At 45.4% G+C, this 13,367-nt stretch overlaps 3 protein-coding genes across 4 annotated transcripts in view; 2 read left to right on the top strand and 1 right to left on the bottom strand.

Annotated features, from left to right (window-relative positions):
* Window positions 1–242, top strand: part of ak3 (adenylate kinase 3) — a 36,417-nt gene extending 36,175 nt beyond the window's left edge. Inside the window, exon 5 of the mRNA XM_058412692.1 lies at window positions 1–242. This exon is cut by the window's left edge and continues 954 nt beyond it. The gene's annotated coding sequence lies outside the window, so the exon portion shown is untranslated.
* A 677-nt stretch (window positions 243–919) lies between these two features.
* cdc37l1 (cell division cycle 37-like 1) lies at window positions 920–11,735 on the bottom strand. Of its 2 annotated transcripts, XM_058412690.1 has the most exons (8): window positions 11,491–11,735; window positions 9,560–9,835; window positions 9,322–9,418; window positions 8,774–8,889; window positions 6,561–6,683; window positions 3,305–3,478; window positions 2,585–2,656; window positions 920–2,239 (listed from the first exon to the last, which is right to left on the bottom strand). In XM_058412690.1, the coding sequence occupies exons 1-8, from the start codon at window positions 11,581–11,583 to the stop codon at window positions 2,126–2,128; spliced, it is 1,065 nt and encodes a 354-aa protein (XP_058268673.1). In that variant the 5' UTR covers window positions 11,584–11,735; the 3' UTR covers window positions 920–2,125. The 2 variants fall into 2 exon arrangements, with proteins under 2 accessions (XP_058268673.1, XP_058268674.1); XM_058412691.1 differs by lacking the exon at window positions 2,585–2,656.
* A 137-nt stretch (window positions 11,736–11,872) lies between these two features.
* The window catches only part of exd3 (exonuclease 3'-5' domain containing 3), a 100,909-nt gene continuing 99,414 nt past the window's right edge, over window positions 11,873–13,367 (top strand). Inside the window, exon 1 of the mRNA XM_058412685.1 lies at window positions 11,873–12,298. The gene's annotated coding sequence lies outside the window, so the exon portion shown is untranslated. The remainder of the gene's footprint in view (window positions 12,299–13,367) is intronic.

Raw genomic sequence — 13,367 nt, 5'->3', positions numbered from 1 at the left:
AAAAACCTTCAGGATGTTAATTTTGTATTTAAAGCTGAATTATTCTTCCATCAGCTCTGATGTGTTCGAGTCCGAATCCCATTTCAACCACTGAGTGAAAAAAAGTCTTAATTCTATTTTAGAAATTATGATAAATTTGATAACTAATTTTATACAATAATGTTTGTAGAAAAATCATTGATGTTTATTACTGATTTCACCTCACTCAGCTGAATTACCATAAATAAATCATTTTATCATTTCCTGCTTTTCATTTATTTCGTTCAGAAGCTCTCAGCAACTACATGTTCATCACCCTTCACTGCTTAAACACCGCCACAAACGACTCTTTACCAAAATGACTCTTTTCAGCAAAATTACTCCTTTTTAACCACACGACTCTTTACCAAACGACTCTTTTCAGCAAAACGACTCCTTACCAAAATGACTCATTTTTAACCAAACGACTCTTTACGAAATGACTCTTTTCAGCAGAATGACTCCTTTTTAGCCAAACGACTCTTTACCAAAATGACTCTTTTTAACAAAATGACTTTACCAACAAGACTCCTTTTTAACCAAACTACTCTTGACCAGAATGACTCCATTTCAGTAAAATGACTCTTTTTTTTTTAACCAAACGACACACTACCAAAATGACTCTTTAGCAAAAAAGCCAGCAGGTCTGAGGAGTTCTGCCGTAAACCTGATTGTGTTTGGATGTTTATTCTCTTTGATGGAAAGCGATCACACCGTGGTTTTGGCCACATTCTGTAGAGACGTGCACCTGAGGAGGAGTCTATGGTTCGGATTCGTCTCCACGTGCACTGCAGGTTTATCCTGGTCTTTTATCTAGTTTGTTCATATTTCATGAAGTAAATTCATCAGACCTGCAGCACATGAGAAACACACTGAAATGAGAACGTGTGAGATGTGGAAGTGGACTTTACACCTTTTTATTCCTGAACACGGCTGGTGTTTAACACTGAGGAGAAAAGCAGAGAGAAGCGCACATGACACGTTGCATAGGTCTCAGTAACTCTACACACTGTGAAGTGCACACTAGCGAGGAAGTGTTCATGCTGTACGGCTGTTTAGAGCGACTTTATTCAGTGTGTGTGTGTGTGTGTGTGTGTGATCTCCACGGATCATGTTTTTTTGCCTTATTAAACACTGTAAGCTAACACCGCGGGACTGGAGACAGCGTTCAGGCTATGATTAGCTCCCGGGTCTGGGTTTTTTATTCCAATATGATATCTGATCTCCACTGGATTGGACTGGATGATGATGAGACTCTGACATTTCAGCAGTGTGAACATTGCACTACAAAAAATAAAAATAAATCGCCCAGTAGTGCATTCAATGTTTACGAAAATTAAAATAAAATTATTTGAGAGTGATTTTTTTAAAGACATTGTTTTTCAACATAAAATGCACTGGATGGTGAATATTAATTATAATTTATAATTATAACCATGTAATGTATATAATTACATAATTATAATTTAGATATATTTAATTTTTAAAAACACTGTTCTTTAATTTCCACAATATCACATTTTATGTTAAAAAAATGAAAAAAGAAAAAGAGAAAAATGAAAAGAAAAATGAAAAAAGAAAGAAAATAAATATTTTTTTCATTATAAATTTTTTTTTGAGACTGATGTTTTTAAAAAAAAGATTTCCGTCTTTACTTTTTTGTATAATTTTTGTCATTAAGAAAAGAAAAGAAGGGAAACCATTAAAGGTTTAAGGATAAAGAAAAAAATGAAAAACAAAATAAAAGTGTATAAAACAGTGAGAGATAAATCAGTGTTCGTCACGGCGCGATGTCACGGGAGAAACCCAAAAACAAAAACGTAACAAAACGTGCGCAAAATACAAAATACCTCGTCCTATCTTTATTCTATTCCTATATACTGTCGTCTCAATCAGATATAAAGTGCAGCACACGTTCACACGTGGGTCCAAAACAAAAACAAACAGACAAACAAGCAAAAAGTCTGATGAGAGCCGTTCGCTCCTCCTCCTCCTCTCTCCTCCAGGATGAAGGTTGTGTTCTCTCGTCTGATCTTCATGTGATGTTCACACACTTTCAACATCATCGTCCTGAACACCAGTGAGACAGCGTGTGTGTGTGTGTGTGTTAGGACATCATCATCCTTTGATCCTCTGTTTCCGTGTCCTCGTCCTTAAAGCCCCGCCCAGGCTGTGAGCAGAGCCCCGCCTCCAAACACCGCTTTATATGATACTCTGCCACCTGCGAGAAAGAGAGGAGGGAGAAAGAGAGAGGGAGAGGGGGGAGGGAGAGAGAGAGAGGGGAGAGATGGAGGGAGAGGGGAGAGAGAGAGCAACAACATTAATGATAAAAACGATAGATATTATACATTTATATTTTTGATCAGTGTTGTTGAATTCTCCACTCTGATTGGTCAGAGGCTGATTAATATTCCATGATACTGTGTGTGTGTGAATGTGTGTGCAAGTTTGAGTGTGTGTGTGTGTGTGTGTGTGTGTGTGTGTGAGAGAATTAGTGCGAGTTTGAGTGTGTGAAAGTGTGTGTGGTTGTGTGTGTGTGTGAGAGAGAGTGTTGGTGTGTGTGTACCTGTGGGTTCATGGTGCTGAGAACATTCTGGAGTATGTGCATGTCCTGTGACTGGACACATGCCTTCAGTTCCTGTGAGAGAATTAAACATTAAACTGAGACACGTGTAGCACATATCGGGAAGCTGTGCGTGTGTGTGTGTGTGTGTGTTGGTGTGTGTGTGTTGGTGTGTGTGTGTGTTGGTGTGTGTGTTGGTGTGTGTGTTGGTGTGTGTGTGTTGGTGTGTGTGCGTGTGTGTTGGTGTGTGTGCGTGTGTGTGTGTGTGTGTGTGTGTTGGTGTGTGTGTGTTGGTGTGTGTGTGTGTGTGTTGGTGTGTGTGTGTTGGTGTGTGTGCGTGTGCTGGTGTGTGTGTGTGTGTGTGTTGGTGTGTGTGTTGGTGTGTGTGCGTGTGCGCGTGTTGGTGTGTGTGTGTGTGTTGGTGTGTGTGTGCGTGTGTGTGCGTGCGTGTGTTGGTGTGTGTGTGTTGGTGTGTGTGTGTTGGTGTGTGTTGGTGTGTGTGTGTGTGTTGGTGTGTGTGTGTTGGTGTGTGTGTGTGTGTGTGTGTGTTGGTGTGTGTTGGTGTGTGTGTGTGTGTTGGTGTGTGTGTGTGTTGGTGTGTGTGCGTGTGTGCGTGCGTGTGTTGGTGCGTGCGTGTGTTGGTGTGTGTGTGTGTTGGTGTGTGTGTGTGTTGGTGTGTGTGTGTGTTGGTGTGTGTGCGTGTGTGTGTGTGTATACACTTACAGGAGGCAGAGACTCGAGCACTTCTTTAGGGTCCAGTCTGCAGCTGACCAGTGAAGACGGCTGCTCCGTGGCTTTGGGCGTGTCCACTTTGTGTTTTACTCCATACTCCTTCACTCGGTGTTTAAAGGCCTCGAGTTCAGTGTGGAAGACGTTCAAGTACCCCTCCTGTCCAGCCTTAAAGAACAGTGACCGAGACAAACCACAGAGTAAACAAACACACAGCACATCATACACTCCAAGACTCCAAGACATACTTCATCCTGACCATCACACCCATATCTGCTTCTTCTACAAAACTGGGAGAGCACTGGGAGAGCACTGGAATTGGAAGTGAACTGGGAAATCACTGGGAGAGCACTGGAATTGGAAGTGAACTGGGAAATCACTGGGAGAGCACTGGAATTGGAAGTGAACTGGGAAATCACTGGGAGAGCACTGGAATTGGAAGTGAACTGGGAAATCACTGGGAGAGCACTGGAATTGGAAGTGAACTGGGAAATCACTGGGAGTGCACTGGGAGTGCACTGGGAGAGCACTGGGAGAGCACTGGAATTGGAAGTGAACTGAGAAATCACTGGGAGAGCACTGGGAGAGCACTGGGAGAGGGAGAGCACTGGGAGTAGACTGGGAGAGCAAAAGCACTGGGAGAGCAGAGGGAGAGCAGAGGGAGAACACTGGGAGAGCAGAGGGAGAGGGAGAGCACTGGGAGTAGACTGGGAGAGCAGAGGGAGAGCAGAGGGAGAGCACTGGGAGAGCAGAGGGAGATCAGAGGGAGAGCACTGGGAGAGCAGAGGGAGAGCACTGGGAGTAGACTGGGAGAGCAGAGGGAGAGCAGAGGGAGAGCACTGGGAGTAGACTGGGAGAGCAGAGGAAGAGCAGAGGGAGAGGGAGAGCACTGGGAGAGAGAGAGCACTGGGAGAGCACTGGGAGAGAGAGAGCACTGGGAGAGCACTGGGAGAGGGAGAGCACTGGGAGAGGGAGAGCACTGGGAGAGGGAGAGGGAGAGCACTGGGAGAGGGAGAGCACTGGGAGAGAGAGAGAGCACTGGGAGAGAGAGAGCACTGGGAGAGAGAGAGAGCACTGGGAGAGAGAGAGCACTGGGAGAGAGAGAGCACTGGGAGAGAGAGAGAGCACTGGGAGAGAGAGAGCACTGGGAGAGAGAGAGCGCACTGGGAGAGAGAGAGAGCACTGGGAGAGCACTGGGAGAGGGAGAGCACTGGGAGAGGGAGAGCACTGGGAGAGGGAGAGCACTGGGAGAGGGAGAGCACTGGGAGAGAGAGAGAGCACTGGGAGAGCACTGGGAGAGGGAGAGAGCACTGGGAGAGGGAGAGCACTGGGAGAGAGAGAGCACTGGGAGAGAGAGAGCACTGGGAGAGCACTGGGAGAGGGAGAGCACTGGGAGAGGGAGAGCACTGGGAGAGGGAGAGGGAGAGCACTGGGAGAGGGAGAGCACTGGGAGAGAGAGAGAGCACTGGGAGAGGGAGAGCACTGGGAGAGAGAGAGCACTGGGAGAGAGAGAGCACTGGGAGAGAGAGAGCACTGGGAGAGAGAGAGCACTGGGAGAGGGAGAGCACTGGGAGAGGGAGAGCACTGGGAGAGGGAGAGGGAGAGCACTGGGAGAGGGAGAGGGAGAGCACTGGGAGAGGGAGAGCACTGGGAGAGGGAGAGCACTGGGAGAGAGAGAGAGCACTGGGAGAGAGAGAGAGCACTGGGAGAGAGAGAGGGAGAGCACTGGGAGAGAGAGAGAGCACTGGGAGAGTGAGAGGGAGAGCACTGGGAGAGGGAGAGCACTGGGAGAGAGAGAGCACTGGGAGAGGGAGAGCACTGGGAGAGCACTGGGAGAGGGAGAGCACTGGGAGAGCACTGGGAGAGGGAGAGCACTGGGAGAGCACTGGGAGAGCACTGGGAGAGCACTGGGAGAGCACTGGGAGAGGGAGAGCACTGGGAGAGCACTGGGAGAGGGAGAGCACTGGGAGAGCACTGGGAGAGGGAGAGCACTGGGAGAGGGAGAGCACTGGGAGAGGGAGAGCACTGGGAGAGGGAGAGAGCACTGGGAGAGCACTGGGAGAGCACTGGGAGAGGGAGAGCACTGGGAGAGCACTGGGAGAGGGAGAGCACTGGGAGAGCACTGGGAGAGGGAGAGCACTGGGAGAGGGAGAGCACTGGGAGAGCACTGGGAGAGGGAGAGCACTGGGAGAGCACTGGGAGAGCACTGGGAGAGGGAGAGCACTGGGAGAGCACTGGGAGAGGGAGAGCACTGGGAGAGGGAGAGCACTGGGAGAGCACTGGGAGAGGGAGAGCACTGGGAGAGGGAGAGCACTGGGAGAGCACTGGGAGAGGGAGAGCACTGGGAGAGCACTGGGAGAGGGAGAGCACTGGGAGAGCACTGGGAGAGGGAGAGCACTGGGAGAGCACTGGGAGAGGGAGAGCACTGGGAGAGCACTGGGAGAGGGAGAGCACTGGGAGAGGGAGAGCACTGGGAGAGCACTGGGAGAGGGAGAGCACTGGGAGAGCACTGGGAGAGGGAGAGCACTGGGAGAGGGAGAGCACTGGGAGAGCACTGGGAGAGGGAGAGCACTGGGAGAGCACTGGGAGAGCACTGGGAGAGGGAGAGCACTGGGAGAGGGAGAGCACTGGGAGAGGGAGAGCACTGGGAGAGCACTGGGAGAGGGAGAGCACTGGGAGAGGGAGAGCACTGGGAGAGCACTGGGAAATCAAAACTCTCCTCAGGGACTGTAATCACTCTTTCACATGACTGTCAGAAGCTCAAGCCTCTTTCCAGCATAACATCATCTCTGTGCACAGATCCAAGACACAATTCGCCAAGTTTGGAGTGGAAAAACTTGAGTGTCCTGCACAGAGTCCTGACATGGAACACTGACCATGTGCCAGACATCAGTGCCTGACCTCACTGATGACCTTCTAGCTGACAAATCCTACTAACAGAAAGCCCTCACTGAAACATATATATATATATATATATACATATACACAGCAAAGAGGAATAAATCTGGACTGGGACGTTCAGTTATTTATTTTTGACCAGTTATTTTGTCTTTCTAAAATATTATAAATATTAAAAATGTGATAGAAATAGATTATCTTCAGAAACAAAGAAAAAATCACGTCCACCTAATTAGCATTAAAAGCGCCGTTCTCCCCCTTGTGGTCATATAACTGTATTACAATTTACGTTACAGTGCTGTGACTAGCGTGTGTCCAGTATGTGTGTGGGGGGGGTGTCTAGGGTCCCTACTTTGGCTTTCTGGAAGAACTGGCGGAAGCAGGCACGAGGGTCCTGCTGCACACTGCGCGCCATCTCCAAGATAAACTGCATGGCTACGGCCTGGTGAGCGACCTGCTCCATCAGAGCTTCTTTCTGACGGACGGCGAGAGAGAGAGAGAGAGAGAGAGAGAGAGAGAGAGAGAGAGAGACACAGTCATCAGCTGAGTAATCAATACAATCAATAAACAGCTGCTGGTTACATCAAAGGCTTTCAGTGGCATGTTGCTATGGCAACTATTCCCCATTCAATCTCTCATCTCTCCGTGTTGATTTGGAATTTGTCAGTATTGGAATGTTCATGAGGTGATAATGCTCGTATCTTTAGAGAGTTCAGAACCTTTAGGACCTTTACACTGAGTACAGAAACGAATCATCCTCCTACAAAATAATCACATCTTCCTTATTTGCAGCCTGTAATAAAGAAAGACACTATTTTGTTATTATCCAGCAACTTATAACATCCAAGTGAAAGATAGAACAGCACCAGGTCAGAAAAAATAAATAATAATAATAATAATAATAATAATAATAATAAACAGAATCAGTGAGATGGATAAAGGATGTGTCAGGATACACATCTAGACTTAGAAGTTAAATGCAGTTAAATGTGATGGTGACCGCTGGTGGACTGCAGTCTTCAGGTCATTCCATAGATTTTCACTAGGGTTTAAGTCTGGACACATGCATGGACATTTTTTCCTTTAACCTCTGTGTGGTCAGTTTTGACTATTTTGACCCATCTATTTTTCCGTGCTCGAGTCTCTGCTGCAGAGAAAGGCCCCACAACAGGAAATGACCACCTCCATGCTTTACTGTAGAAATGGTTTTATCAGCTTTACTCCACACATACCACATGATGTGGTCACATCTGACCAGAACACCCTTTTTCACTTGACCTCAGAATCTTCAAGGTGCATTTTGCCAAAGTCCAGTCTTCACTGCATGTGTCCTGTCTTGAGAAGTGGCTTTTTTCCCCCAACTCTCCCATACAAGCCACATTTGTGGAGAATTGCTCACCGTGACCACTAAAAAAAACACCTACTGTAGGCCTCTTGATATCCTCTCTGACCAGTTTCCTCCTCGCTCTTCCACCTAGTCTGGTGGGACGTCCTGATCCAGGGAGGATCTCGGTTCTACCAAACACCTTCCACTTCTAAACAGACTTCACTGTGATTCTAGGGATTAATAAAGTCTTTGAAAATTTTTTACTGTCTCCATCTCCTGACATGTGCCTGTCCACAGCTTCATCTCAGAGATCTTTTCACATTGTCCTGCTATCCTTAGTTGACTGTTTGCTCCAGGAATTGCTCTTTTTATGCTGAGCTAATCATAATGACCACAACTGACCACAGGTGGACATCATCTAGCTTGGTGTGCCATTGAGATGATGATTAGCTCCACCTGACTGGGTTTAGGAGCAGCGGTCATTTACCCACCTCACCAATTCTGTTTTTTAGTTCATTTTTCTGACCTGTTGCTATTATATCTGTCACTTGGATGTTATAAACTGCACTGAGTAAACACAGCTGGATAAAACAAAAATAGTGTCTTTCTGTATTTCAGGGTTAACAGCTAAATGTGAGTATATTGGAAGAGGTGATACCCAATGTACACCAATCAGCCATAACATTATGACCAGTGCCAGGTGAAGTGAATAAGACTGAGTATCTCCTCATCATGGCACCTGTTAGTGGGTGGGATATATCAGGCAGCAAGTCAACATTTTGTCCTCAAAGTTGAAGTTAGAAGCAGGAGAAATGGACAAGCGTAAGGATTTGAGCGAGTTTGATGAAGGACCAAATTGTGATGGCTAGACCACTGGATCAGAGCATCTCCAAAACTGCAGCTCTTGTGGGGTGTTCCCGGTCTGCAGTGGTCAGTATCTATCAAACGTGGAACAAGGAACAGTGGTGAACCGGCGACAGGGTCATGGGCGGTCAAGGCTCATTGATGGACGTGGGGAGTGAAGGCTGGCCCGTGTGATCCGGTCCAACAGACGAGCTACTGTTGCTCAAACTGCTGAAGTTGTTAATGCTGGTTCTGATAGAAAGGGGTCAGAATACACAGTGCAGGACGGGTCAGGGCTGTTCTGGCAGCAAAAGGAGGACCAATACAACATTAGGCAGGTGGTCATAATGTTATGGTCGGTGTAAACTTTTCCAGTTCCCGGTTATTAAATGTACCTCTTCAGCGTAGAGTCGGAAACACCATAAGATCAGGTAGTTCGCTGTTTCCTCACAGATTAGCTGGGGCATCTGGGCGAGAAAACGCTGACTGTCGTCCCATCTCCTCAACATTCCTGACAACCGAGAACACAGAACGTGATGTCACGCTGCAGTGTTGTAATTCTCCATTCTGATTGGTGTATTAGACTCAGACTGTAACCCCGCCCCCTTCCCCTACAAGGAACACGTGAGTTAAATAAAAGGAGGCTGTGGGATTTGTGTGATTATTTAAGTATGCTTCGAGACAGCAAGGTTTCTACTTCCTGCTCTGTTCACTGCTACCTCTGCTGCTGCCACCTAGTGTGTAGGAAGAGGTAGTGCTCATGATGAATATTTAAACACAAAAAGCCTCAGAGAAGCAAAACTCGTCTTAACAGTATTTCATATAGTGATATTTTTGACAACGCAATTCTTCTTGTCTGAATTGATTACCCACAGATCATTTCCAAAATATTACAAAATTATTAAAGTTTCGTTAAACAACTGCGAGACACAAATCAGATCACCAAAATGCTTCAGCTCCTCCTCGTGACGCTGGACGAATGTTAAGCTCTTGTCGTAATCCGTGTCCATCCCCCTGGGCGTGGGATTGTTTATGATACTCTAATGGCACACAAAAATATTGGCACCCCATTAACAGAACACAGCATACAGACTACCACGAGTACAGAACGGTTCATTTGTACTACCTAGTTTCTGTTTACTATTTAAATGGATTGTGTGTGTGTGTGTGTGTGTGTGTACTTTGTCGAAGCCGCTGTATCCGGGCTCTTGTCCGAGGACAGGGCTCCAGCGGGAGTCCAGCATACTCTCCTTCATCCTCCACTCTTCCTCGGACTGTGAGAGATGTGCGGAGGAGGCGAGCGCCTGAGCCCGGGCTTGTTCTACTGACTCGGAACCATGCAGCTCCAGACCACAGAGCTGGTCCTGAGCCTCCACCAACTGCCAACTGGACACGATGGAGGCCTTCACACACCGCTGCTGCCTCTCACACAGAGATGCCATGCTCTCCGCACTGACCTAAGGGGGGGGGGGAGAGAGATAGAGAGAGAGAGAGAGAGAGAGAGAGAGAGAGAGGAGAGAGAGAGGGAGGGAGAGAGAGAGAGAGAGAGAGAGAGAGAGTGAGAGAGAGTGTGAGAGAGAGAGTGAGGGAGAGAGTGAGAGAGAGAGAGAGAGAGAGAGGGAGGGAGAGAGTGAGAGAGAGAGTGAGGGAGAGAGAGAGGGAGAGAGAGAGAGAGTGTGTGAGAGAGAGAGAGAGAGAGAGAGAGAGAGAGAGAGAGAGAGGGGAGAGAGAGGGAGGGAGAGAGAGAGAGAGAGAGAGAGAGAGAGAGAGAGAGAGAGGAGAGAGAGAGGGGGAGAGAGAGAGAGAGAGAGAGAGAGAGGGAGGGGGAGAGAGAGAGAGGAGAGAGAGAGGGAGGGGGAGAGAGAGAGAGAGGAGTATAGGAGAGAGAGGGAGGGGGAGAGAGAGAGAGAGAGAGAGAGAGAGGAGGGAGGGGGAGGGGGAAAGAGAGAGAGGAGGAGAGAGAGAGAGGAGAGAGAGGGAGGGAGAGAGAGAGAGAGGGAGAGAGGTAGAGAGGAGGGGAGGAGGGGAGAGGAGGGAGAGAGGGAGGGGAGGGGGAGAGGGAGGGGAGGGGGGAGAGAGAGACCAGAATCTGCAATTATAAAATGGTTTCAAATAGTAGTAACCCCAAAAACACCCTTTATAACCACTCCTGTCCATCTTAGTTACCACCTTATTCATGGCTTATTAAGGTGTTATAAAGGCTCAGTGACTCTGCCCTTCAAGCACTCTTAACTCAGAGTTTATTCTGGGACACTACAGGGCAGAAAATAGATGATGATGATGCTGGTTATTTCCCTTCATCAGGATGAGTCTCCCTCTCTCTCTCACACACACACCAGGTGGGGGATTTGTTGTTTTGTAGACAAAAGCAAACGTACAAATAATAATAATAATAATAATAATAATAATAATAATAATAATAATAATAATGGAATAGAGAAGACCCATAATGCACTTTGCTGTATGAAAAATGTAGGGAACAGAGGTTAGGGATTAGGGAACAGGACCATAAAAACCCACGGCTAAATGCAGGATGAAAATGACGTCACGCTTAACGGTGACCAGTGACGTCACCACGTCCTACTGGCATGCTGGTGATCAAAACGTGTTTATAAAACAATAAATATGATTTTTTACTTGTTTTAGATTTACAATGTAAAACACAAGGCCATTCTGTGAACGGAAACGCACAGGGGTTGTTAAAAAAAGAGTTTTTAAAAGAGTTATATTTATTAATAACAATAAACTTTGCTAACAATACAGAGTTGTTATGCTAGCTCCATCAGAAGCACGGAATGGGTTAGTTAGCCACACAGCTAGCTCAGAGAGTGTTTAATTATAGATAATTAGTGAAGTGAAGTGTAATAATTGATCATCTTGAACGCCTTGTGAATTTTTTTAGACTTTAATCTAGTCAGTGTCTGTGGAGAACTAGCTGCTGAGGGGGGAGTGAACTTACCTCAAGCTAGCTTTGCTAAGTAAAGCTAGGGTTAATGGGTGAGAAATCAGGAAATGGGTGAATAATCTGTTCTGTGTGGAACATGCAGCAGTTTGTGAGAACTTTGTGTTAAGAAGATGACTCGGTTTTTTTTTTTGTTGTTAAAGTCGCTACCTCGTGCACGCGCTCTCGGTTGTCGCTCGTGCAGCAGCTCTCCTCAGGTGGCAACTTCACGGCTCCTCTATTTACAAACCACTCCATCTTCATGTAGCTGTCTTCCTAAAAACTTGTCGTGGTGTCAATAATCCCGAAAAGTGCCTCTAAAATTCGGCGAGCAAGCAAACGCAGTCATGTTTGGCTTCACATCGCCATCAGCAATAACGTTCACGTAATCTCAGTAGGGCTGTATCTCAAATCGCTGTTTAATGAACTCTTTACTGGGTGACGTAGTGCACAGAACCTGCTCTCTCACACCCTACGTAGTACACATGTGGACGGACTACAGGATGGTTTGGGATTCGGCCCGGGACAACGACAACAACTTCGATTCCGCAAGTCATGTGCCAGCCTTAAACTTTTATTTTACAATCAGTAAAATATTCACGCAGATATTGGAACATCTCTGTAAAACCTTTTATTATATGCAACAATTTCGGCACGAGAGTGACATTTTATGCGACGACAGAATTAACTCTATCACTCAAAAATAAGAGTGTGACGATTTATTTACAAGTTATCGATAATAAATCATTGAATAAATTCATAAATTAATTCGAACATGCACGTTTTGTACTACAACTATAAAACTGACAGTTCAGACACACAAAAAAGTTGATGCGCAATAAGATTTTTATTTTTTTCTCTCCTCCACAAACGCAACACGCGTCACCCCATCAGACGTCCGTGAGACACAAGCCGTCTTTTATTTAGTTCCGCCCGGAAGTGCACTTCATTTAAATGTCTATTCCCGGTGTTTTGCAGTGTAAGTAGAACTAATTATACACTTGTTAACACACAGGAATAAAACACAACTAAACGCTGATTATTACAATATCTAGTTTTGTGTAAATGTTCCGCAGCAGTTCAAAATGAAACAAGAAAAGCACCAACGCTTAGCTTTAACGAGCTTGTCAGTTTAGCTAGCATGGTTGAGCTAAACCTCTGCAGTTCACTCTGAATTTAAAGTGTATTTCACGAGACACACAGCACTGCAAAGTTCTGTAAAGTTCATGTTAACCTGGTAAACTTGTTTATTTTTTAAAACAAACAAACAACAACTACAAAACAACAAGGCTAAAACAGTTCTAAAAGCGCGTGCTCACTGGCGCCTCTATTTATGTCTACATACTAATTAATGTTCTTACTGTTTAGTAGTGTAGTATAATGTAGTATAGTGTAGTATAATATACTGTAATGTAGTATAGTATAATATAGTGTAGGGTAGTATAATATACTGTAATGTAGTATAGTATAATATAGTGTAGGGTAGTATAATATACTGTAATGTAGTGTAGTATAGTGTTGTTTAGTATAGTATAATGTAGTGTAGTGTAGTATAGTAGTGTACTGTAATGTAGTGTAGTATAGTAGTGTAGTGTACTGTAATGTAGTGTAGTATAGTATACTATAGTAGTGTAGTGTACTGTAATGTAGTGTAGTATAGTATTGTTTAGTATAGTATAATGTAGTGTAGTGTAGTATAGTAGTGTAGTATAGTAGTGTAGTGTACTGTAATGTAGTGTAGTATAGTATACTATAGTAGTGTAGTGTACTGTAATGTAGTGTAGTATAGTATACTATAGTAGTGTAGTATAGTAGTGTAGTGTACTGTAATGTAGTGTAGTATAGTAGTGTAGTGTAGTGTACTATAGTAGTGTAGTATAGTAGTGTAGTGTACTGTAATGTAGTGTACTCTAATGTAGTGTAGTATAGTATACTATAGTAGTGTAGTAGTGTAGTGTAGTATACTATAGTAGTGTAGTATAGTAGTGTAGTGTACTGTAATGTAGTGTAGTATAGTAGTGTAGTGTAGTGTAATGTAGTGTACTGTA

Source organism: Hemibagrus wyckioides, linkage group LG16, assembly GCF_019097595.1.
Source record: "Hemibagrus wyckioides isolate EC202008001 linkage group LG16, SWU_Hwy_1.0, whole genome shotgun sequence".
NCBI classification, from domain to species: domain Eukaryota; kingdom Metazoa; phylum Chordata; class Actinopteri; order Siluriformes; family Bagridae; genus Hemibagrus; species Hemibagrus wyckioides.
Note: the sequence above shows the minus strand (reverse complement) of the source record. Positions and strands in the feature narration are given on the sequence as shown.